This window comes from Myotis daubentonii, chromosome 6 (genome assembly GCF_963259705.1).
Source record: "Myotis daubentonii chromosome 6, mMyoDau2.1, whole genome shotgun sequence".
NCBI lineage: Eukaryota > Metazoa > Chordata > Mammalia > Chiroptera > Vespertilionidae > Myotis > Myotis daubentonii.
The window spans coordinates 87,189,857-87,213,973 of record NC_081845.1 but is presented as its reverse complement, the minus strand read 5'-3'; the positions used below and the strand labels follow the sequence as shown (position 1 = coordinate 87,213,973).

Genomic DNA, 24,117 nt, shown 5'->3' with positions numbered 1-24,117 from the left:
GGCCTTCCACAAAGACAGCCAAGAGACTGAGGGCGAAGAGAGGGGAAAAGGATGATGATGAAAGGGGATATGTAAATAGGCGTGATAAAGGAACATTTAGAAGGAATAAAAAGGTTTTTGTTCATAGGCTCACTCTGGCTGCCCCAAGGGCTGAGGGGTTCAAGATCAGTACACCGCTGAAAAGACCTCGCAGCGCCTGCCCCAGCACAATAGACGGGAGGCTCTGCCCTCGGGACAAGGACTGGAAACTTGGGAGGGGCCCTTGTATCCCCACACCTCCCATGGTAAGGGGTGTAGTAAGGATATAGTGAATACTCAGAAAATGTCCTCAACTTTATTAGAAGCCGAGGCTAGTGAGATTCATGCAATACCTCCATGAGGCTAGATGGGTCATATAATTTCTGCATAACCAAAAAGGAAACAGGTCTGCAGCAGATTAATAATAATGATAACCTCTAACATTGAGCATAATGTGCTAGGCACCATGCTAATAAGAACTTTTATATGTGTCAGTTCTTGTTAATTTTCAGAATAATCTCATGTTATTATTTAGTGATTTATCAACAATTTGAATTAAACTTCCATAATTCTTCCAACTGGATTTACATGTATGCATTATCCTACTAGAGATGAAAAGGAAAGCAATGAAATGTGGACAGACCACCCTTTTCCGTGTCCCCCACCCTACAGAGTAAAGCGCACGCACCTCCCTCTGTGTTGTAGCAATAGGCTGTGTAGTGTCCTGAGCCAAACCCTTTCCCGTGATGCATGACCACTGCGGAGAGATCATAGGCAAAGGTCTCTTTGTCAAGAGAGGAGAGCATGTCCCTGCAGCAGTAAGGTTCCATGGTTAATACCTGGTCAAAGACGACATGGACCCCAATCTTCTCTCGGTGATTACGGCCAGACCACCTAGAACATAGATATAAACTTATCAGTAAAAGGTGGCATAAGTGATCATAGATAGAGGTAGGCAGAACTGAGAACTGAGAAAACTTAACCTTCAGCTTTGGTTTTCACATTAATAGAACGGTAGTAATTACTGTCCACATATACTTCTGGTGAATGTTCCATGAGGTACTCTGAAGCTACAGATCCCTGAAGAAGCCATTCAGGCAATAATCTTTTATAGTTTACTGCCTGCCCTTTTCACAGATTCTCTCATACTTTATTCTGAAGATGACTCTATATAAGCCAAAGCGAGGCTAGAAAACCTTCAAGCACAGACACCTGGTGCAGGTTAGCCAATTAAAAGGGGCCATGAGTGCAGCAGCCCAACATCTTGTCTCACTGGGCATGACTCATTTAATCCCCACGGAAGGCACACGGTCCCCAAGGAGCCTCCTCCCCTCCCAACAGCAAAGACATTTGCCCTCACCATTTGCCTTGGAAGCAGCTGTTCCTACAGTTCACAGCCACGTGGGACGCCCGAGAGCAAGCTCACCTGAATCTTTTAAGGTGCAGCCGGAGGACCTGAGGTAGTCTGTAGATCATTAACTGCTTTCTAGCTTCACTCAGAACAAGGGGTTTTGGATTGGATTTTCGTCGTTTGCCTATATGGTTTGGGAAGGTATAAGACAGACTGTGAGGGATCTCATTCTCTCCTAGCTGTGGCAGACAATGACTTGCCACTCAATATGCATTCTTCTTATGTCTTAGTATTTGAACCTGGATTTTATTTGGGGCAGCTCTACGGCCCTTTGTAGGACCGCATTTCCCAGCCCCACATGTCTGCATGCTGTGCCCATGGGAGTTCTAGCCCAGATAAAAGGAATGATTGTGTGGTACTCTGGGGATGGCAGCTTAAAGAAGGCTGACTCAGTTGTAAGGTGCATCCTTTGTCCTTACCACTGTTTGCAACTGTTGTAATTGCCCTTGGACCATGAGGTAATTCTGAGGATGAAGATCTGAACTTAGGTAGTAAAGCTGAAAGATGGGAGGAGCTTGGATCCCCAACAACCATGCAAGCCCCGGAAGGTCCTTTGGACTTTATTATATAACAGAAGGAAAAAAATTACTTCTCATTTTAAGTTATTGTTATTTGATCTGACTTACCAGCAACTAAACCTAATCCTGATACTTCTACTTTCAAATGTTTGCCATCAGCAATTTCCAAAATTGGTATGGGTTTAGGATGGTACACTCCTGATGTCATGGGCTTATTAATGGAATATAATACAAGATGACTGCAATAATATGCACAGAGGCACATGTTAGGGTTCTATGCCTTTACTAGTAAATATATATTTATAACTTAAATTATGATGCACCATAATGTAAACTTAAAGGCTTTTTGTTTTCATCAGAAAGGCCTAATTCTATTTCCTGTTCACAGCTAGTTGTATGCTATTGGACAAGTTATTCAAATTCTGAATCTCAGTTTGCTCTCCTGTAAAATGGGGAATGCTGCATGTATTTCAGGCTTAAAAAAAAGGTAAGAGGATACAGTATTACTAAAGGGACAAAGTATTTACACAGATTTTTCCCCTTCAGCATGATATGCTTGTGGCATATACAAATATTTAGAAAATAACCTTTTCTGGTTTAATATTTTTATGCTGTACCTAGTTTCTGAAACATGTTTCTTGGATAAAAGCACACTGTTGGACATGCTGGACAAATTCACCCAGTCCAAAGCAGAATCAGTGTTCAGACTTCAATTTTGTTTCTAAAGCCACTGAATTTTAGGATATGCATTTTTTAGTTACAGCAAATAAACAATGGAAATAAAGTTCTGTTATTGTCCTTTAGAAACCTTCTCTATAACTATTTACCGATGACTGTTCTGCTATTAATTAAATCGGTGAATGGATGGGAATTAGTGGTCCACTTGTGCTGCTTGCTGATTGTCTCTGAGCTGTTGATATCATGGTCTCAGTGTATGAAGAGCTTGGGATCTGATTCCACGTCCTCTCTAGACCACTCGCGAAAGGTAGCAAATCACAAGCAGATGGCGTATCATGGAGCTTTCTGTGACAGTAGAATGTGGAGCTGTTGCTTCTCTAATAGACTGCCGCAGAATGAATGTGCCATTGCATTTAGTAGGGCTGGCGGTCATGATATGTGGAGGCATGAACAGAAAGAGAATTCAGAGCAGGGCCTGGCCTTATTTTACATTCCCATTCACCAGTAGATTTTAAAAATTATTGCAGCTGTCTGGTAACCCCGCAGTGACTGCCACTGTCAGCAGAGGGAGTGTGTGAGCTAAGATGAAGACCATATAGAATCTGGCTTTGTTTCCCTAAAATGAAATTCACAAAGAAAAAGAAATTACTGATTCAATTGAGATTGATCAGTTCTGTCTCCATTTGATTAAGCTGGCCACACAGAGAGGTCGAAAGCTGATATTTTGAAAATTCACAAGCAAAAGATCATTTCATCCCTTTACCATAGCTTTCCTTCCCTGCTATTATTTGAACTTGCCTAGAGAAATCCTGGTAAACTGGAACATCTGGAAACCAGAAAAACAACCCTTTCTTGCAAAAATAAATAAAAGTATTTCTTGCCTTATCTATCATGTCTGAGAATGATGAAATTAAAGCTGTTAACATCCTTTTGCTGTTCCTTACAAGTAAAAGGCTTATGAATCAATATTAAAAAACAAAACAATTCTGCTCTAATAAGATCATTTAAGTCACTGCCTTTATATATAATGGGAAACAGGTCATGTGAGCCTACAGTTAACCAAGTACAGCATTTCAATTTTTATTTTAAAACAGCAAAATAACATCAAGTATTACTTTTGATTTTTGTCCTGATACTTCATAGAGAACAGGTTTCCCACATTTGCTATTTTAAAAAAACCATATGCAAATAATATATTAAGGTTTTTGTTCACAAAACTTGTATTATATGGCTGCAAGTTGATTTCTACATCTCTGCACAATCCATTAATTTTAGTTTCCAAATCCTTATATGCCAAAAAACCCAAACATGAGCTTCTAAACATCTGCTGTGCATTTCCTCTGTATATGCTGAGTTAACAGAGTATTGAGCTTTAGTGTGGCAAGACAGGAGGGGCCCTGCATAAGATGCCCACGTAACCACATGGAAAAGGTCCCACTTTTTTTCTTGTTGTTAATCCTCACCCGAGGATATTTTTCCATTGATTTTTAGGGATAGTCAGAGAGGGAAAGACAGAAACATCGATGTGAGAGAAACACAATTGGTTGCCTCGTGCACAAGCCCTGAACAGGGCCTGGGCCGGAGAGGAGCCTGCAATCAAGGTACATGCCCTTGACTGGAATCGAACCTGGGACGCTTTGGTCCGCAGGCCAACGCTCTATCCACTGAGCCAAACCGGCGAGGATGAGTTCCACTTTTAAATTAAAGCCACAAGCCCTGGCTGGGTGGCTCCGTTGTTTGGAGCATGGTCCCATACACCAAAATAGTTGCAGGTTTGATCCTTGTCGGGAGTGTACAGGAGGCAATCAATCAATGTTTCTCACATCAATGGTTCTCTCTCTCTCTCTCTCTCTCTCCCTCCCCCCCTCTCTATTTTTCGTTCAATCAATAAAACATATTCTCGGGTGAGGATTTAAAAAAATTTAACATTTTAAATTAATGTCATGATAGAGAAATACTTCCTTTTGACGGCCTCCAAAATGCCAACCTTTCAAGCATGTGAAGAAACAAGTGCAGAATGTACTTCCAGAGAGCAATGCACCCTACGATTTGCTTCCTTGATCTTATTGTGCAGACCTGCACCACCACTCCTAACACTTTAAATCTACAAATTCAATACGAAAGTACACTTTTCTGATGCCACAGCCCTCCAACAGGCTATGCCACCTGAACTTAAATAAGATCTGTCAGATTCTACATTCATGAGTTTCATGAAGACCTCTGCAGTACTATGAAGTATTCACATTCTTAGAGTCCCCATTTCAGGATCCATATGTTCAAATGCCTCCCAAAATAACAGCTAATGTCAATCACAGCAGAAGTCAAAGGAGGCACCACTCCTAGGTTTGTTTAAAAATATTTTTATTGATTTTTAGAGAGAGAAGAAGGGAGAAGGGAGAGAGAGAGAGAGAGAGAGAGAGAGAGAGAGAGAGAGAGAGAGAGAAACATCGATATGAGAGTGACACATCGATCAGCTGCCTTCTGCATACCCCCTACCAGGGATCGAGCCTGCAACCCAGGCATGTGCCCTGACTGGAAATCGAACTGGCAGCCTTTTGGTGCACAGGATCATGCCTAACCAATTGAGCCGTATCAGCCAGAACGGTTTTGTTTTTTAATATATAATGTCCATATGCTTATTTTCAGTAAAACGGGAAGAAAAAAATCTTTAAAACATGCTTTAGAAACACTCAATATTATCAGTGTTACTTTTGACTAAAAGGGGCAAAAAAAAGCACCTTAAACTGATATTCCAGTCGCACACCCCCACTCTCCCCTCCAGCCCCGGCACTCACTGTTACACTGGTCACAAGCGTAGACTCTCCCTTCCAGGGCCTCTGTCTCTGTGAACTTGGCCAGCATCTCAGTGAGCAGGCACTCTGTCTGATTCAAAGGGACAAGCCCCTTTTCTATGCAGTGATAGCGTTCAGGGAACTCCAGGGACAGATCCCAAAAGGGCTCAATGGTGTTGGATTTGTAATTGCATGATATACATGTGACCTAGAATGAAAAACATGACTTACAGGTTATATAACTCCATTCTTCCCACATATGTTTTTGCTTGCTTTATACAAGACACATAACTTGATCAAAACTAAGTATACAGTCTTAAAAATATTTGTAATATTAAATAATATAACTTTAAGAGAGTTAGAGCATGCTACTTCTGTATATATTTCTAACTATGTAATGCTAGCTGGAACTGGAAAACCATCCGGCACAGAGGTTATTACCTACACCTTTCTCTCTTCTCACCCAAAGCATGCTCTACCAGACTCAATGCTGTGGTACAGACTGCAAGTTATCAGGGAATCAGTCTGAGATGGAGAATTTGCAGATTCCTGTCTGCTTTTCTTATCCTCACACTCCTTCCTCTTCCAAACTTTGCTCCTTCCATGCAATCCTAACTTGCCTCTCTTTTTCCCTCTGGTTCTTGCAGCATCCCTACACTGATCCCTGTGTCCACAGAGCCTCAAAGTACCTTGTGATCAGACCTCCTCAGATGCACCTTTACAACCTTCCCAGATGTACCTTTGTCCTGATTCTTCATAGAGAACAATTTACTATTTTAAATTGTTCTCTACAATTTACTTTGACCCTCAAGGGATAAAGTAAATGCCCATAAATACTCCCCTTTCAAATGCGAAAAGCTTAAATAAACTTTCTCTTCCCATCCTACACATCATTCTTTTAAAACCCTAAATGCCAAGACACAAACCTCAGTAGCATAGTATAGAGGTTTTACTTGAATCTCTTAAGTTGCCCACCTTTTTAACTTTAAAAATTCTCTTTCTGCATATTCTCATAATAAATATTCTCTTTCTGCATATTCCCACAATAAAAATTCTCTTTCTGCATATTCTCACAATAAAAATTCTCTTTCTGCATATTCTCACAAAGCTTTATCTATAAGTCACTGCTTCTGTCTGTACATGGCTGAAGACCCAGTAAATGAAAGGTAATGGGAAACAGGAGGGAGGCTTGTTTAGGCCTTTGGCATCCTCCTAGCCACTCCCCTTCCATGTGTGTAAAGAATATCAAGTTAGTAAGAATACATACCCTTTCAAAATATCATGGAACCAGGGTTACAGGCAAATTGCTCAGTTTCCTAAAACTGATCAAAGATGTCATGCCAACCATGGATACTTAATTATAAAGAGAATATTAGATTATCCATATCCATCATTAAAGGGTAAAGACATTCATTAAAAATGAAGCGATATAGCAAGTTACATTGAAAATCTGCCCAGAAAGAGACAGGAGGCAAGTTCACCAATAAGGCCATCACAGTGTATATATAGTACAATGAAAGGTACAATGGCCACCCTCCATTATGAATAATTATAGCCATTGTTGGTTACCCCATTAACCCAACAACCTGCAGGAGGCACTCACGAGAAGCCCAAATGCTAACGTACAAGCTTCCCTCCAATGTGATGGGTAGAGTTGGGGTTAGGATGGACACACACCTACCTGACTGAGTAGCTGCCCGTGGAATATGGTGTTCACCACCTTTAAGACCTGTTTGGTGAGCTTCCTCTGGGAGAAGGGGATGAGGATCCGGCGCGTTGTGCCCTCCGACTCGAGTTCCTGCTGCACTTTGTGCAACAGCTCGCAGAGAAACTCCTGAGCGTCCTGCTGGTCGTAGCCGCGGAAGGCAGGGATCAGACTCCACACGGAGTGAAGCATGGCGAAGGGTGACACCAGGGCCCACTTCCCGGACCACATGACGCGGAAAAGGGTGTGCAGTTCATGGCAGAGGGAGATGTGCTTTGAGCCGGGCTCCTTGTTCTGGATGAGTTCGAGGCTCTTGGTGATGGAGGCGCCGCCATTCCAGAAGAGACCATCCCGCTCGCAAGACTCAGCCCTGTGGCTCCTTGGCGACAGCTCGGTGGCTGAGCTGCTGGCCAGCCTGCCCGCGAGCGAGGCCTTCCCGTTGGCGGCTCTGTTAAAGAGCTGTTCCGTTTTGGAAGGGTCGAGGTTCAGGAAACACTCTCGGAACTTCTGGAGGTGGCTGAGCACCTGCAGGATGGAGTTCATGTAGCAGGTGTTGCCCAGGTTGCGCAGGCCGGTGACGCCCGGAGCCACCGCCGGTGCCCGGCGTGGGGGCCGCCTCCGGGCGGCGGGGCGCTGGGCAGAGGCGCGGGGCGCGTGCAGCAGCAGGCGTGCGCTCTTGCGCGGAGGGGCGCTGGCCAGCTCCTCCAGCAGCCGCCGCTTGACCTCGAGCCGCCGCTGCCTCGCCGCCTCCTTCTTGCGCTCCAGGGCCTCCTCCCGCCGCTGCTCCTCCAGTCTTGCCTGGCCGCGGGAGCTCTTCTCAAACCAGAGCCGCAGCGTCTTGGCCAGCAGGCGCTGGCGCCGGTACCACAGAGCCGTGAGCATCTGCGGCTGTCCCTGAGGAGTGCGTGGCGGCGGGGACGTGTCCTCGCCCGAGGCCATGGACCGCAGAGTCCGACCTCGCCTCCCCGGCAGGTCCTGCTTCTGGCCCCTGACCGCCAGGAGAGCGCTTCTCAGCAGCTTCAGGTCCCCCTCCGGGTTATCATTGAGCACGTAGTCCTTGCACAGGTAACAGAACACATAGAGATCCCGGACCTCCATGGCTAGTGGGTGTCCAGTCTCTTCGAAGTGTTTCAGGGCGTGGTCCTCAATGTAGCGACCGCAGGCCACGTGCGAGCACTTGAGACAAGCCCACACCGACTCGGTGGTGGCGCACTCCCTACAGCACCACTTCTGAGGGTTCAGGATGGAGTGGTCCTGGGCCAGCCGCAACCGCCCTACATGTTTGCATCTATCCATGTCTCACAGAAGGCTCCACTCTTTCAACCTGGCACAACAGGCCCCCCAAAGGAGAGAGAGAGAAAAAAATAAAAGCTCTCAGCAAAATATTTTCCTAGAAAAAGGCTTGCTACTGGCATTTTCAACTCAAAGCTTATTAGTTTTCAATTCAAAATTGGTTCCTTTCGAAGTAAGTTTTTTAAAAAGTAAAGCAAATTTAGTATGGAATGAGAATTACAGAAAGACAGTTAAGTCCCCTAAAAACGAAGAATTATAAAATACAGGGGGAAGGGCCTACCACCAATTTGAAACTTCAAATTTTCTAAGCCTGTTTTAATTCTTGGCTATCAACTGATTTTTATGTGAGGCTGATTTTGTGTTCCTTAGGAAAGTCATTACCCTTACTTCACATGGCACCCAACTGGTCAACAGGGAAAGAAACTTGTGTTCTAAACCATTTCTGAAGTGATGATGTCCTGGAGGGAATACTAATCACGATTCTGGTTGTATGAAGGGACAGCTCTAGCCGTTTTGTCTCAGTGGATAGATAGAGCTTCGGCCTGGGGACTTGGTCCCCAGTTGGATTCCCAACTTTGGTTGCAGGCTCCTCCTCCGCAGGGGCCCTGGTCGGGGTGTGCAGGAGGCAACCAATCGATGTAGTTCCTAAACCACCTGTGAGCATCAGAATTCCCTAGGGTACTTATATGTACAGATTTCTGGCCACGACTCCAAATCTGATGAATCAAGAGTCTGGGGAGGGGTCTAAAATCTGCATTTTAAACAGGGTCTACAGATGATTCATTTGTACATTAAAACCTTAAAACAGCTGCACTAAATCTAGTAAATTATATAGGAATGAAGAACTCCTCATAGAAATCAAAGAAAGAACTGTTTTTCTCAAAATCTTCCAGTTAGACCAGCAATGCCCCAAAGAACTTGTTGCAATGGTGGGATGTTCTTTATCTGCACTGCCCAATACTGTACTAATCAGCCAACTGAGCACTTGAAATGTGGCTAGTGAGACTGAGGGACTGAACTTTTAACTTTATTTACTTTTAATTAATTTAAATTTAAAAAGCCACATGTAGCTAGTAAGTGCAATATTAGATAGCGCAGACTCAAATGTACCAGGACATACTATCTTTAGCTCACTCAGCTTCTCTTTTTGTTTTCTTTCCTGTGAAAGGTTCATTACTCACTGAATCATATCAGAATAGCTTCTTATAACTCAAAACTTGGCAAGTCCCCATATTTTAGCCAATGGGAGGGTTAATGTGTCTTTAGGAATTTAATTGCTACTGAGATCACATGAAACACAGCACTACTTCAAATCCTACAGAGAATACTTCCATGAATGGGAATACAGCAACACAACACCAGAACACGGAGGCCTTAATGAAATCAACTCCTGTGTTAGAAAAAATATGCTGGAATCACTAAAAGCCAAAGTAGAAAAACACTAAAAGACCATTCCATACTCTCCATGGAGAGCCATCAAATGGAAAGGGTGCTCTGGAAACACTTTCTTCTGATTTCATTTTCTGATCTATAAATTTGCTGATCACGCACATCCTTTCCTGCACAGCCCTTTTCCCATTACAAATCTGTCGCGGGGACTTACTAACCTGCCATATGGCAGAGTAAACCCATTCAGGAGAACACAGGGTACTTTGCACCTCATCCCACTGATTTCAGCTGGGCAGACTAGCTTCTCTAGAGGAAAAACATATCTGATCATAAAATGGGAATCACCCAAAAGTGACACACAAAAAAGAAGCCACCTTAATCAACACACAAAATAGAGAATAAGCAGAACACAGAATCTCAGGTTACTCAGTCCAAGAAAGACAGTATGTTCCACTTTATTTAAGAACAAGGCCTAACACCCACAGGCATAAAGGAGCTCTATTTTACATTTTTCTGACATGTACACCTTTTCCAGTGTGACGGGCACCCAAAGCCTGAAGGAGATAAACTTGCAGTGTAACTGGGAAAGAACATGATGTGCTTTTAACTGTTCTCAGTCATTAGGTAGATCAGAAACTTTAAATAAATGTCTTGCACACCTTGGATCTGTCTGTATATAAAGTAAACCTCATAAAATATGAATGTTTGCTCCCTTAATTACCACAGTTTTATTTTAAAAATCGGAATCAATTGGGGCTAAAAACTATGATTATTTAAAAGTATCATACTATGGTTATTATCTCTAAAATAATAAATTAAAAGAAGATAAAATCTTTTCAATTCTTCCTTTCTGTTCTGATGAGAAATTTCTAGATTTATCATGTCATTAAAAAAATTCTGTATGAGATGACTGAACACTATAATCATTCAAAAATCTATAGCTTGAAAATATGATTTGTCCTTTAATTGAACTATTCCAATTATTCTCAAATAGGAAATTTCTTAGCTCATCCTAAATGCATTTCTAAATCACCAGAAATAAAATTTCTGGGGGCAGGGGAGGGGAGAATAAGCAAAAGCAAAGTAGGAAAAAAAATAAAGAGAATTTATCTACTTTAAGGAAATTTCCGTATCTTCTCTCTCATTGCATTAATTTCCTTTCAGTTCTTAACTAAGGACAGTGGAATAATCCTGCCTGGTCTTGGTGAGACCAAGTGGCATAAATTCCAGCTTCAGAGAGAGTAGACACTATGGTAACATGCTGACAGCCTTCATTTACATAAAAGAATACTAATTATGTGGTATCATCAACATCTGCGATTCTGCTCGCTGCCATATGCGACAGCACAGGATATTTTAACCCTTCAACTTACTAAATGTGCCCTAAATTACATGTACCACAAAACCTGCAAAGATTACTTGAAGAGACACAGTGAATATATTTTTACAAATAACAAGTGCTAAAAAATGAATTTTCTTTTTGGGTAACATTTTATTTCCAAGAGATATGAGAAAATATAACATAACATTAATAAAACAATTAAGAAAAAGGTTTTTTCAAATGACACAGAAATATTAAGATGCAATTAATAACCCTAAAGGGAAGAATGCTACATTTTAGAATACTCTGTAGGGCTTTAAAAGGCTGTCTTATAAGAAAAATGAAACTAGCCTTTTGAATTTTTATAATATGGCTAAAATTAAAAAAACACAAACTAATAAAAAGTAGGGGGAGAGACGGACAGAGTGAGGATAGGGAAAGAAACTGCTCAGAAGGCCTTTGTGAAGGGGCAGTGTGGGGCTGGGGATGGCAAATGGGGTGCAGTGTCCTCCCAGGCTGCTGCACTTCCCTTCCCTCATTACTGTTCTCCCTGGGTGTGGGTGTGGGTGTGTGGATAAGAGATAATCTATAGGTCAGAGGGCAGCTCACAGACCCCTGGAGAGGCTGAGTTTTCTGACCTGAGAACTGGAATGGCCACTTGAACATCGGCTCTTGGCCACAGATGATGGTATGCTGATGTGCTGGCTGTGCCAGAGCCTCGAGAGCCGTGATGTTACTCATTTGGCGTCAATAATCAAGTGCTGATGTTCAAGAATGAGTTTGTCTAAGCAACATATTTAAGGTTATGCCCATATGATAATGTCTCTTACTTGCATTAGTGCACTTTCTTCAATAAAAAAGGAGTAGAGTTCATCTAGGGGGCAGGGCTGCACACAACACCCTGGGTTCCTGGGGAAGGGGGGTATGCCTGCTGCAGAGCAGGGAAATGACAAACAGAACAACCAGCAACGCTCTGCTTTGTACCCAATAACAACTTCTCCAACAAATGCTTTGCTCTGTATGGAATACCAACTTCGCTAACCATGTAAGAGCCAGAGCTGGGCCACTCTATACGTTCGGTCTCTGTTCTTTTGTTTGCCTCCTTCCCCTCCAGGTATGGATACACTCAAGCCTCTCCTGTCAGGAGACAGACAGACCCCAGTTTGCCCTGCCTCTAGACCAGTGGTTCTCAACCTTCCTAATACCGCGACCCTTTAATACAGTTCCTCATGTTGTGGTGACCCCCAATTTCACTGTTACAAATTGAACATAATTAAAGCATAGTGATTAATCACAGAAACAATATGTAATTATATATGTGTTTTCTGGTGGTCTTAGGCAACCCCTGTGAAAGGGTCGTTCGACCCCCAAAGGGGTCGCGATGCACAGGTTGAGAACCGCTGCTCTAGACTGTCCTTGACACTCTAGCTCTCCGTCTGCCTACTTATTTCTGGCAAGTAGAATGTGCAGCTTCATGTTCCTCACAACTCACTCCTTAACACCTTCAATTCATGGAAACTATTTCCTCAAGACGTCACTAACAATTTCCTTACAGCTAAGTTCATCGCAAGCCTCTTCTCGGTCCCCATCCGCGACACTGCACACATTCACTCCCGCATTTCAGACTTCTGTTCTCTTCTGGTTTTCTTCCTATGTCTGTAATCACACCTTCTGTTTCCATATATATGTACCTTTCTTCCTTGAAATTTAGGCTCTCCTTAAGGTTCTGTCCTCGGCTCTCTTCTCAGTGATATCATTTATTCCTAGAACATCAAGTATCGTTTTTATTAGATAACTAAAGGCCCAGTGCACGAAATTCATGCACTAGGGAGGCGGGGGGGGGGGGTGTCCCTCAGCCCAGCCTGCACCCTCTCCAATCCAGGACCCCTCGGGGGATGTCTGGTTGTCGGTTTAGGCCCGATCTGGCAGTTGGACATCCCTCTCACAATCCGGGACTGCTGGCTCCTAACCACTCGCCTGCCTGATTGCCCCTAACTGCTTCTGCCTGCCAGCCTGATTGCCCCCTAACCGCTCCCCTGCCTGCCCAATCACCCCCAACTGCCCTCCCCTGCCAGCCTGATCGCCCCCAACTGCCCTCCCCTGCCAGCCTGATCGCCCCCAACTGCCCTCCCCTGCCAGCCCAATCACCCACAACTGCCCTCCCGTCAGCCCGATTGCCCATAATTGCCCTCCCCTGCCGCGACCTGCCTCCTCCGCCAGGATCCACCTCCTCCATGCTGTGCGGAGCCGTGGGACCCCCAGGCCTCACCATGCAGAGCAGATGCCGGGCCCCACCTAGGCTGTGCACATGGCCATCTTGTGGTGGCCATCTTGTAATGACATCGCGTACAAGGGCCACCTGGGCTTTTATTAGTATAGAGGCCTGGTGCACGGATTTGTGCAGCAGTGGGTTCCCTCGGCCTGGCCTGTGGGGACTGGGCTGAAACTGGCTCTCTGACATCCCCCAAGGGGTCCCGGATTGTGAGAGGGCAAAGACGAGGCTGAGGGACCCCACTGGTGCACGATCAGGCCAGGGAGGGACTGTGGGAGAGCTCCAGGGCATGTCTGGCCCGTCTTGCCCAGTCCTGATCGGCCGCACCCCAGCAGCAAGCTAACCTACCAGTTGGAGATTCCGCCCCCGTGGTGGTCAGTGCACGTCATAGTAACTGGTCGAATGGTTGAACAAGTGGTCGGACACTTAGCATATTAGGCTTTTATTATATACTAGGGGCCCGGTGCATGAAATTCGTGCACTGGGTGTGTGTGTGTGTGGGGGGGGAGTGTCCCTCAGCCCAGCCTGCCCCCTCTCACATACTGGGAGCCCTCAGGCGTTGACCCCCATCACCCTCCAATCGCAGGATCGGCCCCTTGCCCAGGCCTGATGCCTCCGCAGAGGTGTCAGGCTTGGACAGGGGACCCCCATCTCCCCCCGATCACTGGCTCTGGCCCCCGCCCAGGCCTGAGGCCTCTGGCCCAGGAATCATGCCTGGGCAGGGGACCCCCATCTCCCTCTGATCGCTTGCTCCACCCCCTGCCCAAGCCTGACGCCTCTGACCCAGGCTTCAGGCCTGGGCAAGGGGACCATCATATCCCCCCAATCCCCGGCTCAGGCCCCGCCCAGGCCTGATGCCTCGGCCAGAGGAGTTGACCCTCATCACCCTCCGATCACCAATCACCGGATCGGCCCCTTGACCAGGCCTGAGGCCTCCGGCAGAGGTGTCAGGCCTGGGCAGGGGACCCCCAGCTCCCCGCGGTTGCAGGCTCCACCCCTGCCCAGGCCTAATGCCTCTGGCTGAGGCGTCCGGCTCGGGCAGCGGGGACCCGCAGCTGCAGTGGCCCCGCGATCGTGGGCTCCGCCTCAGGCCCAGGCAAGGGACCCCTAGCTCCCGGGACTGCCAGCTTCGACCGTGTCCAGCTCCCATCCCTGGCTCCACCCCTACTTCCTGCTATCACTGGCCAGGGCGGCAAAGGCGCCTGATTCTCCGCCTTTGCCCTGCCCCCCAGCTCTTAGCTCCCCCCTGGGTTTCCAATCACTGTCAGTGGCAGGGGGCTTCTTCCTGCTTTCCCTTTCGCCTCCCTGCACTGTGCCTACATATGCAAATTAACCGCCATCTTGTTGGCAGTTAACTGCCAATCATAGTTGGCAGTTAATTTGCATATAGCCCTGATTAGCCAATGAAAAGGGTATCGGCGTACGCCAATTACCATTTTTCTCTTTTATTATATAGGACTAGAGGCCTGGTGCACAAAATTTGTGCATGGGGGAAGGGGGTTTCCCTCAGCCCAGTCTGCACCCTCTCCAATCTGGGACCCCTCGGGGGATATCTTGATTGCCAGTTTAGACCTGATTGGACATCCCTCTTGCAATCCGGAATTGCTGGCTCCTTACCACTCACCTGCCTGCCTGCCTGATCACCCCTAACCACCTCTGCTTGCCAGCCTGATGCCCCTAACTGCCCTCCCCTGCCGGCCTGAACACCCCCTAACTGCTCTCCCCTGCTGGCCTGATCACCCCTAACAGCCCTCCCCTGCTGGCCTGAACACCCCTAACTGCCCTCCCCTGCCAGCCTGATGCCCCTAACTGCCCTCCCCTGCTGGCCTGAACACCCCCTAACTGCTCTCCCCTGCTGGCCTGATCACCCCTAACAGCCCTCCCCTGCTGGCCTGAACACCCCTAACTGCCCTCCCCTGCCAGCCTGATGCCCCTAACTGCCCTCCCCTGCCGGCCTGAACACCCCCTAACTGCTCTCCCCTGCTGGCCTGATCACCCCTAACAGCCCTCCCCTGCTGGCCTGAACACCCCTAACTGCCCTCCCCTGCCAGCCTGATGCCCCTAACTGCCCTCCCCCTGCCGGCCTGATCACCCCTAACTGTTTTTCCCCGCTGGCCTGATTGCCCCTAACCACCTCTGCCTTGGCACCCCCCACCATGGCTTTGTCCGGAAGGACGTCCAGAAGATGTCTGGTCTAATTAGCATATTACCCTTTTATGAGAATAGATGACTAGAGGCCCGGTGCACGACATTCATGCGCTGGGGGCTGTGAGGGTCCCTCAGCCCGACCTGCACCCTCTCCAATCTGGGAGAGCCTCTCCAATCTGGGAGTTTCTGTCTGTCTTTGCAATCAAATGAGCGAATTGTCTGAGACTCCAACTCAGTTTGGTTTGTTGCTCACAGAATAATAGAGACATTTTTTTTTCCTTTGCTTAATTGGTGAAGATTTCCTGGAAGTTTTAGGATATCTTCCCTTTAATTTTTCCTAGAGGCTGATTTTATTTGTCTCTCACCTTTACTTTCCCTCCATACCCACTGCAACAGTAACTTGCTCCAGGCTCACTTTGCTCTATTGTCTAGGACCATGGTCGGCAAACCACGGCTCGCGAGCCACATGCGGCTCTTTGGCCCCTTGAGTGTGGCTCTTCCACAAAATACTGACTTCTGTGCATGGGCCACGAAGTTTCAATCGCACTGTACGTGCGCGCCTGCACATGGTATTTTGTGGAAGAGCCACACTCAAGGGGCCAAAGAGCCGCATGTGGCTTGCAAGCTGCAGTTTGCTGACCATGGGCCTAGGAGATCCGTCTGCCACCAGAACTACGATTCCCAGCATTCCTGGTGCTCCCCGTGCTCTGGGCTTCTGCTTCCAGTCCTGGGGCATCCACCAGAACTACTATTCCCAGAATTCCTGGTGCTCCTCGTGCTCTTGGTTTTCCCTTCCTGCTCTGTCTCCATCCCATGGCCTCCCACTCTGCCAAGTCCTGCAAGTCACCAGCTCTCCCTCTCTGCTCTCCACCTGGTGGCTTGGGGGGAAGGGACCGAGGGAGCCACGTCTCCCCAAGCCACCGGCTCTCCCGCTCTGCTCTCTGCCCGGTGCCTGTGTATGCAAATTAATCTGTCATTTTTTTTGTCAGGTTAATTTGCATACTAACTCCTGATTGGCTGATGAGTGTAGCGAAGGGATGGTCAATTTACATGTTTCTCTTTTATTATATAGGATATGCACACAGACATACACATGTGAAGAATTTACCCTTAATGAAATAATAAATCTAAGCAGCAGTTCCTTAAACTACAAGGTAAAAGCTGACAGTAAATTTTATAATGGATGGATAAGGCTGACAACACCTGATTCCACTGATCAATTTTTTAAAACAATTTTACTTTATTATTTTTTTAAAAAATTTTTAATTGATTTCAGAAAGGAAGGAGAGCTAGAAACATCAATGATGACAGAGAATCATTGATTGGCTGCCTCTTGCATGCCCCCTACTGGGGATCGAGCCTACAACCCAGGCATATGCCCTTGACTGGAATCGAATCTGGGACCCTTCAATCCACAGGCTGATGCTCTATCCCGAGTCAAACCAGCTAGGGACACTGATCAATTTTACATGGAAAGTAGGACAACCAGACATATGCTTCCCTGATATCTTGCAATATGAGGTTCACAGCAGCATCACTTATAAAGCACTCTTGCTAAAAGAACGGAACCTGAGCCCTAGCCGATTTTGCTTAGTAGATAGAGCATTGGCCTGGAGACTGAAGGGTCTCAGGTTCGATTTAAAAAATATATATATTTATTGATTGATTTCAGAGAGGAAGGAAGAGGGAGAGAGAGAGATAGAAACATCAATGATGAGAGAAAATCATTGATTGGTTGCCTCCTGCACGCCCCCCACTGGGGATTGAGCCTGCAACCCAGGTATGTGCCCTTGGCTGGAATCGAACCTGGGATCCTTCAGTCCCCAGGCCAACGCTCTATCCACTGAGCCAAACTGGCTAGGGCTCAGGTTTGATTTTGGTCAAGGACACATACCTTGGTTACAGGCTCAGTGCTTAGCCCCAGTTGGGGCCATGCTGGAGGCAACCAATCCATGTGTCTCTCTCATATCGATGTTTCTCTCTTTGTCTCTCCCCATCCCTTCCACTCTCTCTAAAAAAATCAATGTCAAAAAGATCCTCAGAAGAGTATTAACAAACAAACAAAACACTGAACCTGAATCCAATGGAGCCTTTGTATCTAATACCAGGTTGTAAAAAAAATGAGAGATAGGAACATGCTATTGCAATGCTGCAATCAGCCAAATTGCCAAATCAGAGTGTGGCAAATGCTACAGGATCCATGATCTGGAGAGTTTAATAAATAAATGGCATGAAGAAAAAAAGGGGGTAGGTGGGTGGATGGATGGCTTTACTATCCACTATGAATGATAAAAACCTAGAGGACATATCAACCAAATCCAACATGTGGTTCTTATTTAGATCCTTATTTTTTTAAGAGAGCAAGGGAGAGGGATAGAGAGATTAGAAACATCGATAAGAGAGAAACATCGATTAGCTTCCTTCTGCATGCCTCCCACTGGGGATCAAGCCAGCAACCTGGGCACATGCCCCGAACGGGAATTGATCAAACCGATGACCTCTTGGTTCGTGGGCAGATGCTCAACCACTAAGCCACACCAGTCGGGTTAGATCCTTATTTGAAGAAACCAACTATAAAAAGATATTCTGAGATAACTGGGGGGGAAATGTTTTAAAATACTGCCTGCCTCTGGCTATACCACTATATTTTTTAACAGTTTAATTGAGGTATAATTGACATACAATCAAATGCTCACATTTAAAGTGTACAATTTGTTAAGTTTTGACATATGACATATACTTGTGAAATCACCACAATCAAAATAATGAACACATCCATTACCCCTAAATGTTTGTTCATGCCCCTTTGGAACCCTTCCACCCACAACTCCAGGTTCACAACTAGAGAAATTTAAACATACAGTAAGTATTAGGTAACATGAAATTATTATTAGTTTGATGTGACAATGGTACTGTGGGTTGTATTTTTTTAGTTTTTATATGTTAGAGATATCTCTGAAGTGTTTATAGGTGAAATATTACGATGTATGGAATTTGTTTTAAAATACTCTAGAACAGTGGTTCTCAACCTTCCTAATGCCGCGACTCTTTAATACAGTTCCTCATGTTGTGGTGACCCCCAACCATAAAATTATTTTCGTTGCTACTTCATAACTGTAATTTTGCTACTGTTATGAATCGTAATGTAAATATCTGATATGCAGGATGTATTTTCATTGTTACAAATTGAACATAATTAAAGCATAGTGATTAATCACAAAAACAATATGTAATTATATATGTGTTTTCCGATGGTAGTAGGCGACCCATGTGAAAGGGTCGTTCGACCCCCAAAGGGGTCGCGACCCACAGGTTGAGAACCGCTGCTCTAGAAGGAAAGTGGCAGGAAGATAGATGAAACTAGACTGTCAAAACGTTCATAATAAGCATTATGCTAAGTGAAATAAGCCAGTCAATAAAGGAAAAATACCACATGATCTCACTCATTCATGGACAATAGAGACCATTATAAACTTTTGAACAATAATAGATACAGAGGCAGAGCTGCCTCAAACAGATTGTCAAACTGCAGCGGGAAGGCCGGGGAGGGTTGGGGGGCAGGAGGTAGGGGGGTAAGAGATCAACTAAAGGACTTGTATGCATGCATATAAGCATAACCAATGGACATAAGACACTGGGGGATAGGGGAGGCTAGGGGACTGTCTAGGGCGGGGGGATAAAATGGATACATATGTAATACCCTTTGTAATACTTTAAGCAATAAAAAAAAAACAAAAGCAAAAAAAAAAAACGTTCATAATAGTTGAAGCTGGTTGATGGGAATGTATAGTTCATTATACTGTTCTCTTTATTTTTATATTTGCTTATAAAGTTCCATAAAATTTTTAAGATGAAAAAAGCAAACAATATACTCTCTGATAGCAAGAGAAAACAACCATTCACAAATCAGACAAGTTATAAGACATCTTTCATCTCTATCATTTACCATCACTTCTAGCTTTACTTTGAAATGCACTTTCCCCACTTCCCATAGACACACAAGAAATCGAAGCAATGCAGTTTTTCTCAACCAGTGTTAGTTGCAGAGATTGCTAACGTAGTCTTTTTGGTCTGAGACTCAAGTATACCCTTTGGACTCAGATGGCAACTTCTTTGCAGCCTCCCAAAATTTCTTTCAATAACTTCACCAGATTTTTCCCCACAAAAATCTCATGAGTATCTTTGTCTTTTGGGGACAAAAAGCCACTTTAGTCAGTCTGTTGAAAGGTTCTTGCTTAGTCTAATGATTTCTCTCTCTGAAACTTTGTCCTGTGTTGGGAAAGAAAAATCTCTAATTTTTTCACCATTCTGCTTCTTCCTCACTAACTCTGATCATCCAGGTGGTAAAGAGCTCATCCTATGCTTTTCGTATTTATTTAATTTAAAAAAATCCTCACCCAAGGATATGTTTATTAATTTTTAGAGAAAGAGGAATGGGGAGTGGGAGAAAAAAAGAGAGAAAGAAAGAGAGAGAGAAAGAGAGAGAGAGAGAGAGAGAGAGAGAGAGAGAGAGAGAGAGAGAGAGAGAAACATCGACCAGCTGACTCCGTAACTGACCCAACTGGGGATCAAACTTGCAGCCTAGGTATGTGCCCAGATTGGAAATCGAACCCACAACCTTTTGGTGTACGGGACGATGCTTCAACCAACTGTGCCACCCAGCCAGGGCTCAACCTATATTTTTCTAAGTCTAACTGATCACAACAAACGGTAGCACAAAAATTATACTTTAAACAATCCAAATATTTTTGTTTCTCTCACCCCAGTCAGATGGTTACTCTCAGTCCACATGATGTTTAGTGAAGAAAATTTGGCCAGATACATCCAATATAATACTCATAAACATCGACCAACAGGTTGATTTCCAGTTGAGACTCTGGAACATGTTTCCCATAGGAATATTATGAGTAGCACCTGGCCCAGGTGAAAAGCCTTTTGAGCCCATGCGTCTACAGTGCAGTACTAGAACACTCGTGCTACTACTATGGAAGCCAACTACCAAATGTGTTATTCTGAGAAGATTAATTCAAAGTTTCAACTTTAAATGCCAAGAACTGTCTTCCCAGCTGCAGTGCGATTGGGAATCTCCCTCCTCCCACTTTCCCCATATGGCAGCAGAGGGCTTCCCACACATGGCCATTTGTATGGAAGACACATACATACGCTAGGAACTGCCGCACTGAGGAAAAAGGAACAATTTCTGTGAATAGAAAATAAACCTGACTAGAATTCACTAATGGGTCGTCAGGATTAGATGCAGTGTTGGTTATTTCAGTGGCTAAGGAATGGGAACTCATCTTCCTGATGGCCTGTTTCTTAAAATGATAGCAGTATATTTAGTCCCGTGTCCTCCCCAACAATACACCAAAGTGCATCTGAGAGGATGGATTTCCATCGTATTTTGCATGAATGGAGACACAACTTTTGAGCACTTTATTTCAAGAGCAAAGAAGACAAATGTCGAAAAAGAAGGGACCAAATACGAAGGGGTATTTGTTACATACACACAAAAGGAGAAGACGGGAAGCTACAGAGACACTCAAGCACTTCAATAGAGAACAGGGTAAATTAATTATAAACTGGCCATGCAACGGAGACTACCCGTAGCTTTCTGTTTTGTTTTTAGAGAGGCAGGGCTATGTGTTACACAATTCAAAATACAGTATGTGAAAAAAGCAAATGGACAGAATGGGTATATAATATGCCATATGACTAACAATACTACACATACACAATCAATCTCTCTCTCTCTCTCATGCAACTAAGAGGATAAACAAGAAACTGGTAACACCACATGTCCTGTGGTAGCAAAATGGGGGTGGAGATGGACAAAAAGGAGATTCAACCTTTGTGCCTTTGGGGGTGGAGAGAAGAAATCATGTTATCTATTTTTTATTTTTTTTAAATATATTTATTAATTTCAGAGAGGAAGGAAGAGGGAGAGAGAGAGAGAGAGAGAGAGAGAGAGAGAGAGAGAGAGAGAGAGAGAAACATCAATGATGAGAGAGAATCATTGATTGACTGCCTCCTGCATGCCCCCCACTGGGAATCGAGCCTACAACCTGGGCATGTGCCCTTGACCGAATCAAACCTGGGACCCTTTAGTCTGCAGGTCAACACTCTACCCACTGAGCCAAACTGGCTAGGGCTGTTACCTATTTTTTAAAAAGTCACAACACTAAGGAGACTGTTTCAACAATCTGAAAATTCAGGCATCAGCAAGATGACTGCAGATAAACACAGCATATATGTTTTTTTTATGTTTTCATTAGAAAATACGATTTAGAGATAGGCAATCTGATGATATTTACTGTTTATGGAGAACATAAGGAATTATATTCTACAAGCACTAATCAATGGAAAAGGAACCCCCCTAACACTTTTTTCATAAGCTTATGACCCGCAAAGTACAGACCTTCTTGGCTTATTGCAGAGGGGCAATATAGGAGAGCCTTAGTTAGTCAAGTGTCAATCATCTGAAATTTCATAACAGCCAAAGTACCAAGATAGTAATTTCTATTCTACTTCCCCAGGGGCCACTACTGAAACTGTCCATAGAAGTGAATTCTGTGGGCAGACTGTTTTCCCAACTTTCAAGGGATCTTAGCTTCCTTCATGGAACAATTCCTAACATTATTCCAATTTCAGCAAAATGTCTCTCTCAACACCCAGCCAATCTCTCTGATGGAGGATGAGTGTGACAGTGTATGTCTTGGAGGATGGGGAAGATAATCAGCTGAATGTGAAGGATGCCTCCTCGATATCATTCCTAGTATAAAAGGTACACTATATGCCTCAGTTTCTCCGTCTATAAAATTGGGGAGCAATAATACCTACTTCAAAGAGTTGTTCTGAGGGAGGCTCAAATGAGATGGCTGTGTAACTGCACTCTGAAAATGACTGGCTTTACCAAAGTATTGGCTAAGTTGGCCATCTTGTCATCCATCCCTGAAAATAGTTATTTTTCCTCCAAAGGGCCTAATGTCAGGCTGGCTAATTGAGCAGCTTACAGTGACTATATGGTCTTGGTTTTATCTAGATTCACTTAATAAAACATTCATAATAAAATAATGTTAAACAAGAAATTAGAGGAGTCTTTTATATTAAAAATGAGAAAAATCATTCTTTCCAAAGCAAATTAAAGGATTTTTCTAGTATTTTTTTCTAAGTCTTTAAAAATTGTGTTTGATATCAACACAGTGCAAGGATAGTAAAAGTCCAATTAAGATGTTAAAAGCAAACCATAAAATGCAGTTGAATTAAGGAAGCAGAATCAGTCTCAGCTCACTCTCCAGTAGGGGGATGCCCATTGAATACTTACAGGTCCAACAGAATGTGCTGCATGGCAAACACATAAAAGGGGCCTTCTTTCAATGAGGCACAGAAAGCATTTCAAAGACGTGAACTGTGCATGAACCCTCATCTCTCGTATAAGAATAAAGCAGAAGTACTTCTGGGAACTCAACTATAGTGAACAGGCACAAGAGAAAAGAGGGCCAGTGCACATCCAGGCAATGAACTTCATGTAGTTCAAATCCCATAAATCCTAGACACCTCTGCTCCTATTTTAACGACATCAACCCTCCTGGCCTGCCAGTCAGTCCCACCATTTGGATTAAGGCACTGACATCCCCATTAAAGGCAAATACAGAATTGTTTTTTTGGTTAATCCTCACCCAAGGATATTTTTTTCCTTTGATTTTTAGAGAGTAGAAGGGAGGAAGGTGGAGAGAGAGAGAAAAACATCAACATGAGAGAGACACATAGATTGGTTGCCTTCCGTATGTGCCCCGACCAGGGCCGGGGATTGAACCTGCAACCCAGGTATGTGCCCTTGACCAGGAATCGAATCTGAGACCCTCCAGTGTGTGAGATGATGCTCTAACCACTGAGAACACCAGCCAGGGCTAATATAGAATCTTATATGGTAAACACACAAAGCCCATCAACCACACCACTAGTAACTATGTGCAGATGAATTTCCACAGCAGGCAGTGGAAAGCAGAGCTCTGAAGGACAGGATACTGCACAGGTACATGCAGTGAGGAAGAAACTAGAGGGAGAGAAAAGTATGAATAACTGCCTGAGACACCATAGAAGAAAGACTGGAGTGTCAAGGGGAAATGGACACAAAAAAGAGAGGTCTCTTAAAAAAATATGAGAACACACACAAAAAAGCCTCAGTGACTTCATAATTTTTTCCAGCATCTCTCCCACGTTGCCTGTAGTAACTGTGCTGAACATTGCACATACTCATCAAATTGTAATATCAGTGAGGCATAATGAAACAAGGCATACATGTAATTCACTGAGTAATACATATGAATAACTAGAACAGTAATTATTCTAAAGTTAAACCTCTCATTTATGAACATATACTGTCTGACCCTGACATCTCAGTAAATTTCAGTTTATTATTTTTAAGTTAATGTCACTAACAGCCTATGGCCAAGGGCAAATAAAGTCCCCATCAAACCACCTAACTGAGCTATAGCCAGTTGAACAAAATATATGCATTATTGCTATAACTACCACTCACACAGAACTAATAAGAACTAAACCACTTTGAAGA

General features: G+C 44.4%; 1 protein-coding gene across 4 annotated transcripts in view; it reads right to left on the bottom strand.

The window, feature by feature from the left end:
• USP49 (ubiquitin specific peptidase 49) overlaps positions 1-24,117 on the bottom strand; it is a 109,738-nt gene that overhangs the window by 3,811 nt on the left and 81,810 nt on the right. For all 4 annotated transcript variants that reach the window (XM_059701712.1, XM_059701714.1, XM_059701713.1 and 1 more), the window contains 4 exons: positions 7,099-8,446; positions 5,421-5,625; positions 1,445-1,553; positions 707-912 (listed from right to left, as the gene is read on the bottom strand). In XM_059701712.1, the coding sequence (XP_059557695.1) occupies positions 707-912; positions 1,445-1,553; positions 5,421-5,625; positions 7,099-8,418 (1,840 nt within the window). In that variant the 5' untranslated portion in view covers positions 8,419-8,446. The remainder of the gene's footprint in view (positions 1-706; positions 913-1,444; positions 1,554-5,420; positions 5,626-7,098; positions 8,447-24,117) is intronic.